At 42.1% G+C, this 16720-nt stretch overlaps 1 protein-coding gene across 2 annotated transcripts; it reads right to left on the bottom strand.

The window, feature by feature from the left end:
• Positions 1-1417: 1417 nt before the first annotated feature.
• cd44b (CD44 molecule (IN blood group) b) lies at positions 1418-16464 on the bottom strand. Of its 2 annotated transcripts, none has more exons than XM_086207695.1 (9): positions 16357-16464; positions 16107-16253; positions 7127-7292; positions 5438-5580; positions 5267-5323; positions 3461-3877; positions 2763-2846; positions 2544-2622; positions 1418-1703 (listed from the first exon to the last, which is right to left on the bottom strand). In XM_086207695.1, the coding sequence occupies exons 1-9, from the start codon at positions 16409-16411 to the stop codon at positions 1487-1489; spliced, it is 1365 nt and encodes a 454-aa protein (XP_086063821.1). In that variant the 5' UTR covers positions 16412-16464; the 3' UTR covers positions 1418-1486. The 2 variants fall into 2 exon arrangements, with proteins under 2 accessions (XP_086063821.1, XP_086063822.1); XM_086207696.1 differs by having other exon boundaries at positions 16107-16174; positions 16357-16373.
• Between the last annotated feature and the right edge of the window lie 256 nt (positions 16465-16720).

Genomic DNA, 16720 nt, shown 5'->3' with positions numbered 1-16720 from the left:
ACACACACACACACACAAACACACACACACACACGCACACACACAACGAGGGAACAACACACTCCTGCATCTTTCTATATACATTTATTTCATTCCTTTGTGACTTTTCAAAATCTTTTCATCTTTTGTTAATTTCTAATAAAACTTGCCTAGACTAGAAAATTTGCTCAAAATGAATCACATAAGAGCAAAAGCAGGAAATAGCAGTACAAATGTGCAATTGCTGTTTATAAATTGCCTGTTACACTGAAAAATAGGACATGTTAAATATCACACTGGGAATATTGATATGACACATTGTATGATATATTTTACCAAGTAGAAAATTGGCAGTAATTTGCGTGAATGTTAAGTAACTGGCACATTGAGGCTTGGATGAGCTTCACATCCCCCTGCCCCTCAGAGCACACAGACAACAGTCTTATAATCGCTTCTACGTCGCTATGTGTTTACGTTACGTTCACATGCCCCCCCCCCCATTATCATATGTACAAATGTGTTCAGCCTCTGAGGCTAAGCTGCTGTCATTCACATGTTGAGCTCCAGTCTTGCATTCAAAACACATTCATCAGCCGCAGAATGTATCCAAATCCTTCTCTTCCAAGAATCAGCGTACACACTGTGTATATAGCGTGTGTGTCATTAGTATTATTCTGCTTATCCTCAGGATAACATCTGGGACATCATATCATCAGAAACTTTCCAAAATAATGACACATTCCGCCATTTTTCCAAGGGATAAAAAGCCCCTAACCAATAGTGAAGCACTGGCAGCTGTTGCTAAGGCATTTCCAAAACATGTATTTTACATACAGAGACCTATAAAAAAACAGGGAGGCAAAGCTGCATAAATAAAAGTAGACACATCCTCAGTTTTCTTTCTTTCCAGTCCACAGGCCATGTCTGAAATATACAAGTTTGATGAGAAAAGAAGGAAATATGTTTGCTTGTTTTTTTTTCTTTTCTTATTTTGCAGTATTTCAAATAGAACAACCCCTCAGTATTCAGTCCAGGTCATTGTCATACATCGATCATTCCCCTAGTGGCTGTTTATTTGTCAGGGTGTCATCAGTTCTCAGAAAATGTAACCAGCGTGTGTAGAATTAAATTAGATCCCCCCCACCCTACCCCCCTGCCCCCAAAACAAGCTACGCTGTCAATAAGACATACAACCACAAAGAACTAGCACACAACACATTCACACACTGCTATGCATGCATGTGACCCCCGGCCCCCCCGCTCAGTCAAATAATGGTAGTAGGATCCCACAGCTTCAGACCCAGTACAAATATACACCTGAATATTCCTACACAACACACACATCAGCCATGTCTCATGCTCTGTGTCCACTCAGTGCTGACCACTGAAGCAGTTTATAGCCCCAGTGCTTGACGCCCCCAACCCCCCACCCATCCTCTCTCTCCCATCTGACTCCCTCTTATATTCTCCTCTCCTGCTGTTCCCCATCTGCCTCTATGCTCCTCTCTCACGCCTCCTTATCTGGCGACTCCTCTAGCGTGATGACGGTGAACTCCTCCGTGTTGCCATTCTCCTGGATCTTCTCCTTGTTCATGAGGGTCACCATTTCCTGCTCTCTTTCCTGCGCATGGGAGCTGGAGGCTGCAACCACCGCTGCTGCCCCATTCCCTTCTCCGCTGTTGTCTTTGGATGTGATCATCAGGGTCTGCTGTTTGCCACACCAGCTGCAAGAGCACATTCAGGCAGCATACATGTCATATCTCTTCCTCTCACTTTTATGACAAAAAAAACCCCAAAAAAACAGAGGAATCTTGAAATTCTTCATCCAAAAAGTGTAATTTGCCTTCAAATGTTTTGTAATTTGGGGCATTTTCTAGGGACTAATAAGTAGATGTTTTACAGACACAGTGGGTGGTGCTGTCGTAGCATGGCCTATGTTTGAGCAGGAACAGAAGATGGAAGTAGGTTTCAATGTAACATTGGCACCAAAAAAAACCTAGCTGACTGAGAATGTTTGGTTAAACTGATTCCTACTGCTGTGACTCAGAAATGGTGTTTGAGAAAAAAAGCATAAATAGTTGGCTAGACTATTTGGCTAATGTTAGCTCTCTGACCGAGTGCACACCTGCCAGCGAACGACTCCACCGTTGCACTTCATGAAGTATATTTTAATGTAGTTAGACGTTTCTGACTGACAATATCCTTATGTTTGCACTTAATTTATTGACAGGGAGTTGACGTGTTGGGGCTGTGTGCATGCGCTGTTTCTTGGCAAAAACACCAGCCATTTTACTAGCTTAAAGAATACATGGATTATGCTGGAGACTGAACTTTCAGTTCAGCATGAGTTGTTAGTAAGTCTCCATTAGGTCTAAGTAAAGTCTCTGTGGCCGGAGTTTTCTGCATTTAATAGTCAACAGGAAGTGATGCAAGAGGAGATTAAATCTGTTAGTTTAAGACACTCAACCGTGAGAATTTGAAAGGCAGATAACATTAGGGTGAAGTATCGCTCTGAGTCCAAGTCACGTGTCATTACACTATCAATCCAGGACAGGAAGACAAACCTATTTCTTTTAGCAACGGCTGCACACACAAGAAGAACAGCAGCAACAGCGACAATCACTCCGATGATCACCAGCCAGTCTGGAGGGAGAAATAACAAGGAAAATATTAAAGATGAGTAAGCAATCAGCAGTAAAGAGTGGTTTCAAATAAAATACGTGATGTTTTGATTTGCCCAACATTGTTTTATTGGACTCCACTAATTTGTGAAATCTGCTCACTCGATGAGCTGCTGCTCTCCTGAGGATCAGGCTTTGGCACCTGTGGATCCATGCGTTTCTTGCCATCGGGGTGCTGTTGAGCAACTGTGCAGCAGTAAAACAAAGAGTAACAATTGCAGTCATCGCTCAGTTCGACATTTTGTATTATCTGCCTCCACCAATAGATCCCTGTATCACATTATTTCCCTTTAAACTGATTTAATTTATTGCCATCCATTTGTAAAGCTGCAGGGTTTGTGGTACCAGATAATCCAAGAAAGTTGTTTACATGATCTCTATGAAATTTAGTGCCTAGAACTGTGACTGTGTGGAAATAGAAGTGCAAGCATGGGACTAGATTTTTAAGAAGCTCTTATTGTGTTTGTTGAATGAACTGGGCTTGATTGTAATTCCTGTCAGTGACTCAATTCACAGAAGCCTCTTGTGCCACACATGCGTGCCACAGATCAACACAAGGGGGCATCCTGCACTCTCAAAGTTACTTCAGTCTACACAAAACCTGTTGCATCTGCTGTCATGGCATGCTGTATTACAAATACTATCTCCGGAGTTTTTAAATACAAATTAAAATTCAATTCATTTTCCCTAAAAACCTACACAAAGGGACTTTAGCACTGACTAATTCTCCACTTTTGCCTTTTTTCAATAATCATTTAGTGGACAATATAACTCTCCTTGTGCTTTGCAGGTTCTCTTACCTTCATTTCTGTCATTGTTGTCTTCAAGGTCTGTTTTCTTATTCTCTGTCTCATATTCATTCGGCTGGTGTGTTTCAACGGACTCTCCGCCAACGGTTGTTGCAGTTACTGCTTCCTCTTCTGAAAGGGCGGACTGCATCCCAGATCCAGCGGGCTGCTCAAACTCTCCAGGAGTGAAAGTGGACCATACCTTGCTTTCTTCGTCCACACCGAAGGACAGATCAAATACAGTAGGCCACTCTGTCACAGCTTCTGGCTCGTCTGGCTCTACAGGAGCGGTGGAGGCGAACTGCGTCACCTCTGTCACCTCCTCAGGGGTGACTGTGGGGTCACCATGAGAAACACCTTCAGGTGATGTTTTTGAAGTAATGCCTGCTTCTGCTGTTGTGGATATCTCAAGCTGTGGGTAGGGGTCATCTGATTGGAGAGATCATGTATGGTTACAGTCACACCATTACTAGGTACAAATATCACTCATTTTATCAGTTGGTGGGGTCACCCTCTTGTGTGATTTAAATCAACTTTTTACTGGTGCACCCAAGTCAACTCAAGCATTTCAGTATTTGTGGATAATTAACAAAACATTAACTGCCTTCCACGGGGCTGAATAAATTTATCCCATGAGGATAAATAAAGTTTTCAGAATGTGAATCAGAATCTGAAAAATATACCATAACAGAACATGTACTGTTCCATTTCTCTGAAAAGCAAAGTCTTATCAGGAGTCATCCTTCACATAGCTGCATGATCTATATTTTGAAGCGTTATTGAACAATGTCTTGAATAGTGTTTCATGAAAATGAGGCAACAAATCACTTTTAGTGAATAGTTTAAGTGTCGGATACGTGACGGGTCAGCCTGTTGAATATACTGACAAGTCATTTACTTTTTCATTCTTCTCAAAACTACACTCGTCCACTTCCCCCGTGGTTTCTGGGCCCTCCACTAAGTGTCTGCTCCTGTGAGAGGTGGCACGCAGGCCGACACGTGAATGAGTGAGGACCGACTGAGTCAAATAAACAAGACTGTACTGAAGGGGGTTGCATGAGGAATTAACCCCTCTATCAAACTAGGATGTCAAAAAGAACCAAAAAAAAACTATTGTAGTCAGTCACATTTCTGTGTTTGTGATATTGCATTGAGCTTTCAAATTACATTCCCACAAAGAGGATGCAAAACCAGTGTCACAGTCAAGTTTTAGCATTTTAAGAAGCTGGTGCCAACTTTCAGGAAAAGTCATGAAAGTCACAAGTCACAAGTCATGAAATTAAGACTTCAACAATGATTAAAAAGTATGATACTTCAGCAGAGGCCAAAATAAGCTTCCTACAACGCATGGGAGCTCATGGGGACCTTTATATGTTAAAGCATGGCCTAAATGGAGGTTAATTCTCAGGGAGGACCTTTTTTTTCACAAACAAGGAAGAGTTTTTTATAATAAAAAAAATAAGCAAAAGTCATTGTCCTGTTGTTAAGAAATTTAAAATGGTTTACAGTAATGAGACTTATAAGCAATCTCACCCAGCAGCCTATTTGTTCAGCCAAGGGAAGCTGTACATATTACAACTGCACGTCCCACTTTTGTGACTGCCAGTGCTGACTGTAGAGATGACATCATTGGGTAAATCAGAGGTTTTCTTCAGCTGCCTCGCTTAAATTTAGACATAATAGTGTCAGCTAAGTGGAATCATTTTGGAGAAGGGATTTTCAGTGGAAACTGGTGTTAAGACTTTGCATGTGCCGCAACAAAGGGAATGTATTACAACATTATTACAATGGGGTGAACGGTTCCTTTAATTTACTAACCTTGTGCATCAGAGCTTTCAATTATAAACGCATCATCGCAGTTCTTTTCAGGCCCCACTAGCATACAGAGGAACAGGAAGTACAAGTGAGAAAGATTAGTGAAGCAAATTACAGTGTTGTTCACTCTGTTTCCATTGGGTTGCTGCAACCAAACATGAAGTGTTAAGTCACCTTTTTCATCATAGCAGTAGGCATCAAAGAGTTCTTCTGCATCGTCCCGTGGATTCATCATGAAACCGGTCAAGTTCTTTGCACAGTTTTGGTGGTGTGAGTGTCTGAGGATGGCGACACTCATGTTGCTGACCCAGCCATACCTGGAATAGAAACATTAGCATTGTTAGCACATTTGAAAAACAATTTACACCAAGAATTCTACATTTCTTGATAGGAAATGCAGTCAACAGCCAATATTGCAGGTTAAAGTAAATAACATTTTACTCTCACCTGAAGCCAATTCAAATAAAGACAGTAAACAAATGCACAATATTCAGGTGGTGATGGGCCCTCTGCTTTTCTAGTTGTGTATCTTTTATTGAATTTTTATCGTTTGATCAAACGGCCAAATATAAATGTCGAAGAAATAATAATTCATGACGACTGAAACTTGTTTGTGAGAGATGCTCCTGTGTTAACTCAAGGGGGTGCCTCCAAACGCCCCCAAAAACATGAGATTTGATGAATAAGAGAAAGATGGGGGGGGGGGGGGTAAAAAAAAGTTGGAGATCTGTTTTTTGTTTTGTTTTTTCAATCTAGCTGAAAAGAACCAACATCAACTCCGGGTTTTAATAAATGTTCACAATGTTTTCAGAACAGACTACCTGAGACCCCTGAGAAATGTAAGGGGCCTCAACCTGAAAAAAAAAAAAAATCATCACACGCAAAAATTTGGAATAGATTCATCTCAATTTATCTTGATAAAGAAGCATTTACTGTAAGCTTTTATTTTTATTATCATTTAATTTTGGTTTTTATTTTAAACTCTCGATTACAGAACACAATCATTTATTTTTAAAATGCTGCCTTCTGTGAGAGAGAATGATCCAGAGACACTCCCACAAACAAAGTACATGGATTTATGCCTTTATTCTTCCTGTAATCATCAGTTCCATATTGACTGGTTGCATCCCAGCTTACTTGGGTCAATCCCTTCATAAAAGACCATCTTTTGACCCCCCCCCCCCCCCCCCCCCCCCAGATTATTTCATTTCTCAGGTTCAAGAATATGGTGGAGCTAAATTCAACCATTTCTGTCTATTTTGGACAATCCTGTATTCAGAGATGTGTTCCATAAGGTGATGAAGTAAGAAAGTCTTCCATTTTGTTCTGCTAATTCTCCGATATTGGAAAGTCTCTGGGTTGAAATCAGTTTTATAGGAGTTTCATTCTTACTTACGAAACATCTTTTTTGTGTAGCCATTAGCAAGTCATTGTAACACCTTCCCCTTGGGCCATGTCATCCACTCGCCTAATGTGACTTTACATCCCCATGCTGATGATATTGTACCAATCTTATTAATTCAACAATTACATTTGAAACTGAGAAGCGTGTGGTCCAAACCTCCTCCAACTAATCACTGGTAAGACTAAAGTGCTTGTAATGATTGTACTTTTGGCCCTCACACAGTTAAAGCTTGCTCTTCAAGCCATAGTGATTCTCTCTCTAGTGACTGCCTCTGTTAGAACAATAATTTTGTTACTCAGTTGTTCACTTTTGTTTTTTGATCTGAGGAGACTCTCCATCATCATTTTAGTCCGATCCAAGGTCCTACACTTTCTTTGTGTAGCACAGTTTTCAAGTGTTAGGATTTTAATTATTCACAGCTTACAAGTCCATAAGACCCACAACGGCTTAAGGTTTACCTGCAAGTTTCCATGTTTTTGAAATAGGCCTCCTGGACTTGTTGTGGACTGGCCAATGTGCTCTGTAGCTGCTCGCACACCTTTTGGGCCATTTCAAAGGTCAGGGAGTGACGGCTTGGTCCCTCCGCCAGAAATACTCCAGCATAGCTGCAGCTGTGTGAGTTCACTGGCAAAAACAGAGGATTCCTTTCAGTTTGGATAACATTATGACTCATAACAGCTATCCTGCTACCAGACAGACAAACTGACATCAGTGGTCACATTACCCCCTTGGCAGAAGTTACAAATTAATTATTTGATAAAAAGCAAAGGAAACAATATTAAACATTAACATTCAGAATACGGAGGAGCATTGGGGCGTTCTAGACACATAATTAGCTTATTAAGTCATATACTACCAGGATGTCCCTTTATGGCCTTGACTCATGTATAATATATGCAGTGGACTGATGGTGAAAGAAACACCAGGCCAGCTGGGAAATATTTATCCACCGCTCATTTATATTTCCTTTTCAGCACATGTACAAAGTCTACAGTGTGCAAGTGAAACAGTTTAGTCACTACTGCCACATTCCACGTGACTGCTTTCACAGTCATCAAATGTTTGATAAGCAGAAAATTGATTTACATGGGGGTGGTGTTTTCCTTGGATGTATTCTTGAGTTAGACATGAGAGGATGTTCAGAAAAGAAGGGACGCATCATGTGCTCTGCAGCATGGTCGTCTATGATGTATGGCCCTCAGGGCTGGCTCAGACAAAGAGGGACAGACACAGTTACTCAGAAGAAGAGACCATACGCATGACTAACTCATAAGCTCAATATCACAACAAGTGTGTTTCAGAAGAGTTTAAGAAGACTTTTAAGCATGCAATGACTAGTTGGTAAAGAAAAAATGCTCAACCCAAGCAAAATTCTACCAAATGAAACTCTACTAGTAGAATTTGACGGCTATTCAATGCACTTTGTGCAAACAGAAACAATCTTTTGCTCAAACTTGCCCTAAGTTTTAAAAGACAACAAAGACAATGAAAATGACTTAAGGAGTAGCTCATGGTTTGGAGCTGCTCCCCATCCATCCATCCATTTTCTATACCACTCATCCATTAATGGTCCAGTGACCCTTCATTTGCTAGACGGCCACTCTCCCTTTGAGCCATGCTGTCCCTTGAAACATGAATGAAATCACCAATTGATTAAAAATATAGTGACAAACTATTGTTATAAAATGCATCTCTGCTTCCGCACTTGTGTCTATATTCACTTCAGGCATTGTCTAGTTTACTGGAAGAACATGACTGGTATGAGCTAGATATTGAGTGACTGCTTTTCAGCTGGCATTCTTTGTATCTTTTGCTGTCTGTGTGCTACCGTTTCACAGAGTTGTGCGACATGAAACAAGCAGGAGCTCTGATCTTGCTTGCATCCAACACACCCAAAAATGGCAAGTTTTGTGGAAGACATGGATCATGTAATAAAACAGGCCTGCCTAATGCTGTGAGTAGTTCATTTCAAAGACACACAAAAAAGTTGTTAAAAATGACTGGGAACTGTTTCATACACTAAGCATTGGTTGCCTGAGCCAGATGGACCAACGTTTCTCCATTGCCCACCAAAACACCTGGGGACCCAACAATGAAAGTGAGTGAAACCACCTTTCAGATCTTCTAACTGGAAATGTAGCCAGTGACACAGAAAAGAGGGAAAAAAATAAAAAGTGGAGTGCATGAGAATATCTGTGAAAGTCTATCAATGGCTTTTCAAAGCATCTAATTTGAATCATGTGACGCAACACCAAAACCTCATGGTTGCAGGTTATACGTCATGGGAAAAAAGCATCAGTCATAAAATTCATTATCAATACGTGCATCCTGAAAATTACATCAGGATCTGATTCCATGGTGGTTTAATAAACATTTAAGATGAGACTGACAAATATTTCCATGCTTTAATCTTTGAATATTGTTTTTGTTTTTCTGTTTCTACAAAACCACAAGTAAATTGCAATACGATTTTTCCCTCAGACACCACAGATCATGTGCTTCAAGGAAACTTATATCTGCACTGCGTCTGTTTGCTGCTTGTTTCAAAATGCTACCATGGAAATGGCTGTATGGTTCGTTATTCACTCGACAACAATATCACACATAGGAAATCATATTTGCTAACAGCTTAACTTCCTGCAGAGGAATCAGATATTTAAAAAAAGTTGATTTTTTTAGATAAAATAAACTAGAAGACACATGTTGGTGGAGTTAAAAGGAGTTTAAAACATTTTTCTGCCTATCATTTTTTTTTATTATTATTACCATTTGGTGCTCACATAAAACACAAACTGTTTGGCTATTCTGCTTAAGGAAAGAAGAACTCCATTTCGTGGCATCTGTAGATTCCATCAGCTACATCCTAAATGTGACTTAGATCATTTTCAACATTTACTTGCACAAAAATGAATGAGATGAATAAGATAAAATAAAAAAAATACATATATTTTGAGCAAGTTATCCCCCCTTACATAATTATAGTGGGTAACTCCACATACTATATTTCACATGAAATATCAAACTTCAAGGAATCTTGTGGAATTGCTTTTTGTCCTTATTTTTTATTTTAATTTAGAATTTTAAATACTAGGCTACATATGATACAAATACAAGCCCCTAACTTTTCCACCCAAACAGCAGGAAGTTGAGTTCTTATCGGTTCGTAGCAAGTTGGGCAACAGGAGTTTGTGCCAACACTTGTTTTGACAGGCAGTTTAAGCTTTTTGCCCCCTTTCAACACACACGCGCACACGCACGCACACACACACACACACACACACACACACACACACACACACACACACACACACACACCTGACAAACCTGACAAACCTGACAAACCTCAACACATGCTGCCACATGGCTCAGTGTCCCTGAAAGTGAAGCCAGGCCAACAGTCCTGGCCTTTTAGAACTACCCAGAGAGATCAAAGAGGGAAGCATCAGTAAAGGGGCTGCATTAGTATGCAGAGGGAACAGTCATGGGAGTCTTTATACAGTACAGAGGCCTGCCATGCCAAGGCAGGGACCCTACCAAAGGCTTTATTGTCACCTAATAGAGTTGAAACCAAGGAGACAGCAAAGTCTGGTTGTACAGAACCTGAGAAAGGGAGCTCGCCCACAGTGTCTTGCCAAAACCTCCAGCTGCTCCCCAAGTAATAGAGCGGCCTGTCTCTCTCCACTCTCGGTTCACTTTCTCTTCCCCTTTCTCCCGTACTCCCATTGTTTTCCTCTCATTATTTTCTGTTTGTCTTCACTATGCCAGTAATAAAGAACAAATTATGCCATGCATGCAGGTGCACAAACAGGCAGACCAAGGGAGCACTTGCAAGACAGACTTGCATTCGCTGATAATCTTCAAAATTCTACCAGACACAGCATGGAGCACTGCAAGAGAAGCAGCACGCTCAGCATCTTGATGTCGAGACTGGATCAAAACACAACCTTGGCCTATTTCTTATCTTTTATCTTCTATCTTCAGTTGTCTTTCTGAGTTACTTTCTATGGTTCATGTCTGAACTTAAGTTGGTGCAGGAAACCTTTAGACCATGACCACTGTAACATCAGTTTTCATCAGCTGGTTTAGGGAAAAGCTTTGTTGCCATCACTCTAACAACACTTTGCTATCTTGCATTTCCACACAAGTTGCTCTGTCAGCAGGTATGTCTTTCCCTTTGCTGGTCACAATAAAGGTTTACCATGCCAGTGGGACAGGTGAAATGTGAGATGTGGTGCAAATATGTTTGGTACACACACACACACACACACACACACACACACACACACACACACACACACACACACACACACACACACACACACACACACACACACACACACACAGTACCTGAAGGTCACAAGAAGGACTCTCACAGAGTGTCTCTGTCATGGGCTGACATGACCAGGCTCCTATCAAAATGTATTGAGATCAATGACTGCAGTTTTAATGGATGACATTAAAATGGCTGGAATCAAAACAGTAGGTATAAAATCCCAAGACAAATATGATCAAAAAAGTTTTGGTTCCTTGATGCCCAAAATAAAACCAATTCAAGTACATCCATGATACATTAAAGAGACATTTTTAATGGGAGGCTGCACGGTAGTGCAGTGGTCAGCACTGTCACCTCACAGCAAGGAGGTTCTGTGTTCCAGTCCTGGCTCCAGCACAGGATCTTTCTGTGTGAGTCTCCATGTTCTCCCTGTTCCTGTGTGGGTTCTCTCTGGTACTCCAGCTTCCTCCCACAGTCTGTAGGTGTGACTGTGAGTGTGAATGGTTGTCTGTCTCTATGTTTTGGCCCTGTAATGGACTGGTGACCTGTCCAGGGTGAACCCCGCCTCTCACCTGAAGGCTGCTGGGATAGGCTTCAGCCCCCCGCGACTCTTCACAGGATAAGCAGTAGAACATGAATGGATGGATGGATGGGGTGGATGGATGGACAAGAAGGTTCCCCAGGACCAAGATAGTGAATTGAGACACTGAACAATCCAATATTTCAGTCAAACTGGTATGGATGGATGGATCTTCAATGGCTGTTACAATGGCATTTGCTCTCATCAAACATCAGCCAGTTAGGAAATGAGAGTAGTTGCTAATCACATGCCTCTAAATTTTTGGTGTTGGTGCTGTTCATCATGCTTATCTTAAGTTCCACCGGCATGCTGCTGTTAGTACATTAAAAAAAAAACATTATGAAAATTAGATGGTTACAGCAGAGCAACAACCCCATTCGCTATATGCTGGTTTACATGGTTTGGCATATGATTGGCTGTGTGGGGAGGAGGGGTGATTTGTGTCCCACACTGCCATATTTGGTGTTGTCGCCATTCAGAATAATGGCAAAACAATAACGGTTAGTAAATGATTAGTTATATTTGAGAATGTTGAATAAACATTACTGAAGCCTAATTAACCATTTATGAACGCTCTTTATTGTAAAGAGGGTATCCATCCATCGTCATCTTCCGCTTATTCCTTACTAGTAAGGGTCGCGGGGGGGCTGGAGCCTATCCCAGCATCTACGGGCAAGAGGTGGGGTTCACCCTGGACAGGTCACCAGTCCATCTCAGGACCAACATACAGAGACAGACAACCATTCACACTCACAGTCACACCTACAGTCAATTTAGAGTATCAATCAGCCTAGTCCCCTCTTGATGTCTTTGGACTGTGGGAGGAAGCTGGAGTACCAGAGAGAACCCACGCAGGAACAGGGAGAACATGGAAACTCCACACAGAAAGATCCCACGCCCGAGCCGGGACTCGAACCCGGAACCTTCTTGCTATGAGGCCACAGTGCTGACCACTGCACCACCGTAAAGAGGGTATCCTAACTCTAAACCCCAAACCCTCCCCTAGTTTTTCTGTCCATCTTTGATGTAACCTGTCACACATTAAGAAATTAACAGAATCTATCATACTCAACTGTAAACAAAGCATTAACCAATGATTAACTAAGCATTAACTAACATTTACTAAGCATGTACTATCCTATAACTAACCATTAACCAAGTTACCCTGTTGTCTTTTTGTGTGTATGAGCTGACCCATTCTTTTGGGGTTCACGCAAATGTTTGTGAGGATGTTCAATAATGTTCAATAATAACCCCCCCCCCCAAAAAAAAGGTTTCACCTCTCGCTTCAAAGTTAGATGGGTTGAAAGGGAGCTGACTCATTCCTCAGGTTATAGTTTTCAACCAACTAAACAGCAGTACATGTATAACTCCTTGGTGGGAGAGGTCTACAGTGGTCTATCAGAGACCTGACCTGAGGCCTGTAGCCACATACGGTCAATCAGATTGGGTCTGGTGCTATCCCCCAGGTCCTGGGTCTGTTTAACATTTTGTGTAATACCTGAGTGCATCTGACAAGACCCGGCCTGGATCAGGGAATGAGTGAAACGATCCGGCTCATTTAGTGATGCTAACAATAGCAGTGTGAAAAATGAATAAATAAATAAAAAATAAGGTTCAAAAGCCCAATAGCGATCAGTTTTGTTTTTTTTTTAGCTGCAACAAAACTGAAAAGCTGATTCTCAGTGAGTCATGTTTGTTACTGACATTGTGGTTGCAAGGGGAATTTAAAGTTGAGAAAATGAGTGGATTAATCCAGTTTGTGCAATCCACAAGATAGGAATTATAAAAAAAAAAAAAAAACCTGGCAGAATTTTACTGCCTTTCATGGTGAGGATGACGGATCATGTGCATCATAACTATGCACAGGCAAAAAAGGGAACTCATATTATTTATGTAAGACTGTTTTTTTTGGGGGGGGGGGGGGGGTTGACACAACTTGTAGCTTAACTTTGGAGTTTTTGTCACCCAGATAGTTCTGAGTCACAGTGTTCATATAATCAGGTCCTTCAAAGGTCTGGGTGGTATATTTTTGGGGTTCAGGCAAAAATCTGTGAGGATAATCACTCATGTCACTTAGGAACTCCCAAAATCAGCTTTGACTTTTCAGTCATTTACTGTCTCACTGAGCTCAGTGAGGCTATATCCAGCAGCTAGTCTAACTAACAGTTTACAGAGGCAGCTTTAGCCCCCCCCCCCCCCCCCCCCAAAAAAAACAAAACAAAAAAAAAACAAAGAAAAAGGAAACCACAACCTGGCACTATGAAAGTAAGCTGTTTAAAAGAAACAAGGTGTTTTCGCCAGGTGCAGCATTTTCGGTTTCAAGTCTAAGTTTCAAGTCAAAGCTCATATCCTCCAAGTCCCTCATATTATTCTTAGGTGACATTCTGCCAATCTCTGTCAGCTAAAGTGTTGTTTTGCTTGATCTACAACACTTTCTTTGCAAGAAACTTGGAATAGGGAGCCTTCCTCTCTTAAGCCATAATGTAGAATTCAGATTTAGTTTTCAAAACAAGATCTTACCCTAAACTTTCATCCACTGTAGACATGGTATGTTTGGATATTGCTTTCTTGTGCAGGTGGATGTGTGTTCCTTTTAGAGTCGTTTTCTGAGCAACACAAAGACTTTAGTGTTTATAAAGAGGACCACAGACAGGGGGAGCATTAGGCGCGTGAAACTCTGAAAACAGGCTTTAAAATGTTCGATAAGAAGATTGCTGATCCCAGGATGGCAAGAACTGTCATCAAGAACACTATGGCTGATGCAAACCTGGTAATTGGGCAAAACAAAAGAGGGGCAGAATTATACAACATGGGGCAGAGCCATTCAAGGGTAAAGTAGGCAAACACGTGTTTAAGAGTCTCAGGTAACAGGACATGAAGCCCATAGAGGCGAAAGCGCTCTTTGTCAGTGTCTGATACCAATCCACAGGGCCCCAACCACACCTCACCTTGACACATGACATGGGTCCATGCAAGAGGACTTGTTCCACAAAGAGGTAGATATATTTGAAGGAAGTCAAGCTGTCAACTTTGCAAGTACTGGTGTGTTTGTGTGTGTGTGTGTGAGAGAGAGAGAGAGTGAGAAAGGGAGAGAGAAAACTGATGCATAGAGGAAGAGGGATGGTCTGTTCTTGCCTTCTACAGAGTGCTAAGCTTACAGGTTAGAGGAAATTTTGGGATCTGATGACAGCTTCGCATCTATTTATCATGATGAACATAGTTGTGTACAAGTATGGCGACTGCTCTTAATTCTCATGATGAAACTAAAGGGCAACTGGAGCGAGCATACCTCCGACAAGGCAGTACGACAACGTCATAGGATCAGGATCCGGATCACCTCTGAAATTGAATTGCCTGCGCCACAACTTAAGCTCCATCATCCTGCCAGGGATATGAGATATCCTGCTAACAGGCCGACAACGTCACACATGTATTGGAGTCTGAACGATAAAATAAATTTAACAAAATTTCCTTATGGGAATTTCCATCCTTGATTATCCCAGCTGTACTTAAATGAGTATTTTTTTAAAATCACGACATGGAAGGCCAGCTTGGCCACAGGCTCAGGTGTCCTGCTCTCGCTGATGTGCTCCGGTTGAAGCACACCCACCGGTTTGAGGGTTTGAGGTTCAAAAGCAAGGTTTGGAGTAGCAACCACCGCAGGACACTCCTTACTAGACAACAATTACCTTAATGCCCACAAACAGCAGTACATGCACAAACAGAAGTGTTACAACTTTGGCTCACGAGCAACCTTTTGGGGTGAGTGGGGGGGGGGGGGGCAAACACATGTTGAAGCACTTAGAGTGGAAAGTGATTCCTCTTCCTACATGCAGCACACATACACGCTGTCTAGATAATATCTTATTTGCCTTTTAAAACAAGTCAAATTGCTTAACGCAGTGCCAGGAGGAGTCTCTGTGAACAATCTTACAAGCACCTCTTCAGAGAATACGCCAGACGCACCCAGACCTGTTTGATTCAACTTCCACAGATAGGTTGCTTCAAGCCACAAATCCAATCTAAACCTAATGGAATGCGCACGAGAGGAAGAGAGCGACGTCGAGGGAGAAAAGCTAGAGCGACTGCTGAACATCCTTTGTGACAGAGAATAAAGCACTATGTGTGGCTGACTCCAGCTGTAGAAGCACTGAAAAAGAAGAAAACAAATCCTGCTTAAGTGAAAAAGAAAGCTCCTAAAGCTACACTTAACACCCAAAATAATAAATAAGAGTCCGGGCTTGTAAATGTACGGAAGACACAGAGCGAGCATGAGCGTCTGTCTTCTTTGTGTCTATCAGGAGTCTGAGACTGCCAGACATAAGCCCGTCTGCGCTGGTGTAGCACACACTCTAGCCGGCATCCACTCGTCCATTCAACAAGCAGCAGCCACCGCAGCAGAGAACAGCCTCTTTCTCTCTTTGACTTGTCCTTATATGAACACATACTCAAATTCTAAGCAAAGGTGGGGGGGGGGGGGGGGGTAACAGTGATCTGGCAACAAAGGAAAGTTGCCAGTCAAGGGGGAGAAAACAATCGAAACAAAAGAGCCATCCCTGAGCCTAAGGTACAGTCCCCTCACCTTGAAGTTGTTCCGACCCGGTGGAGGCCAGAAATCCAAAGATCACCCCCAACAGAAGCATCCACATCCTGGAAAAAAATGTCAGGCGATTGCTGGGTGAGTAGCTGGGAGTAAAGATGTGTATCAGCTCTTCTGTGGTCCTGTCGTCTGTGCCAGGAGTGATGGGTGGTGTGTGAAAGAGAGAGAGAGTGAGTGAATGAGTGAGACAGAGAAGAAACCTGCTACTGTTCGGTCGCTGGAGGTGACTTACACTTTGCCCAACTTTTCTCTGTGTGAAAATTCACAGAGGCTATAGTGACACACATGCAATAGAGGAAGTGAGGCTCATGTTAGCACACACCCATCCACCTCTCCCACCCACCACTCCTCCTGCCCCACCTCTCACAGCTTCTCTTTGCCTCCCTTGCTTTTTCTGCCTCATACTGCCTCCAGAGTTTGTAATGGATGAAACGAAGGTGATCTCTCCCTCTAGCTGGCTGCAACCTCCCCCCCCTCCCCGCCCGTCTCTTGCTCTACCCTCAGTCTTCCTCTTTTCATGTTCCAGACAGCAACACTTTCTGAGAGCCCATCTGGTCTTTTGTTCAGTCCTCACACCAATTTCAATTCACCCCACT

This window comes from Aulostomus chinensis, chromosome 7, assembly GCF_037954235.1.
Source record: "Aulostomus chinensis isolate RoL2024-O1b breed Wild chromosome 7, RoL_Achi_v1.0, whole genome shotgun sequence".
NCBI lineage: Eukaryota > Metazoa > Chordata > Actinopteri > Syngnathiformes > Aulostomidae > Aulostomus > Aulostomus chinensis.
Note: the sequence above shows the minus strand (reverse complement) of the source record. Positions and strands in the feature narration are given on the sequence as shown.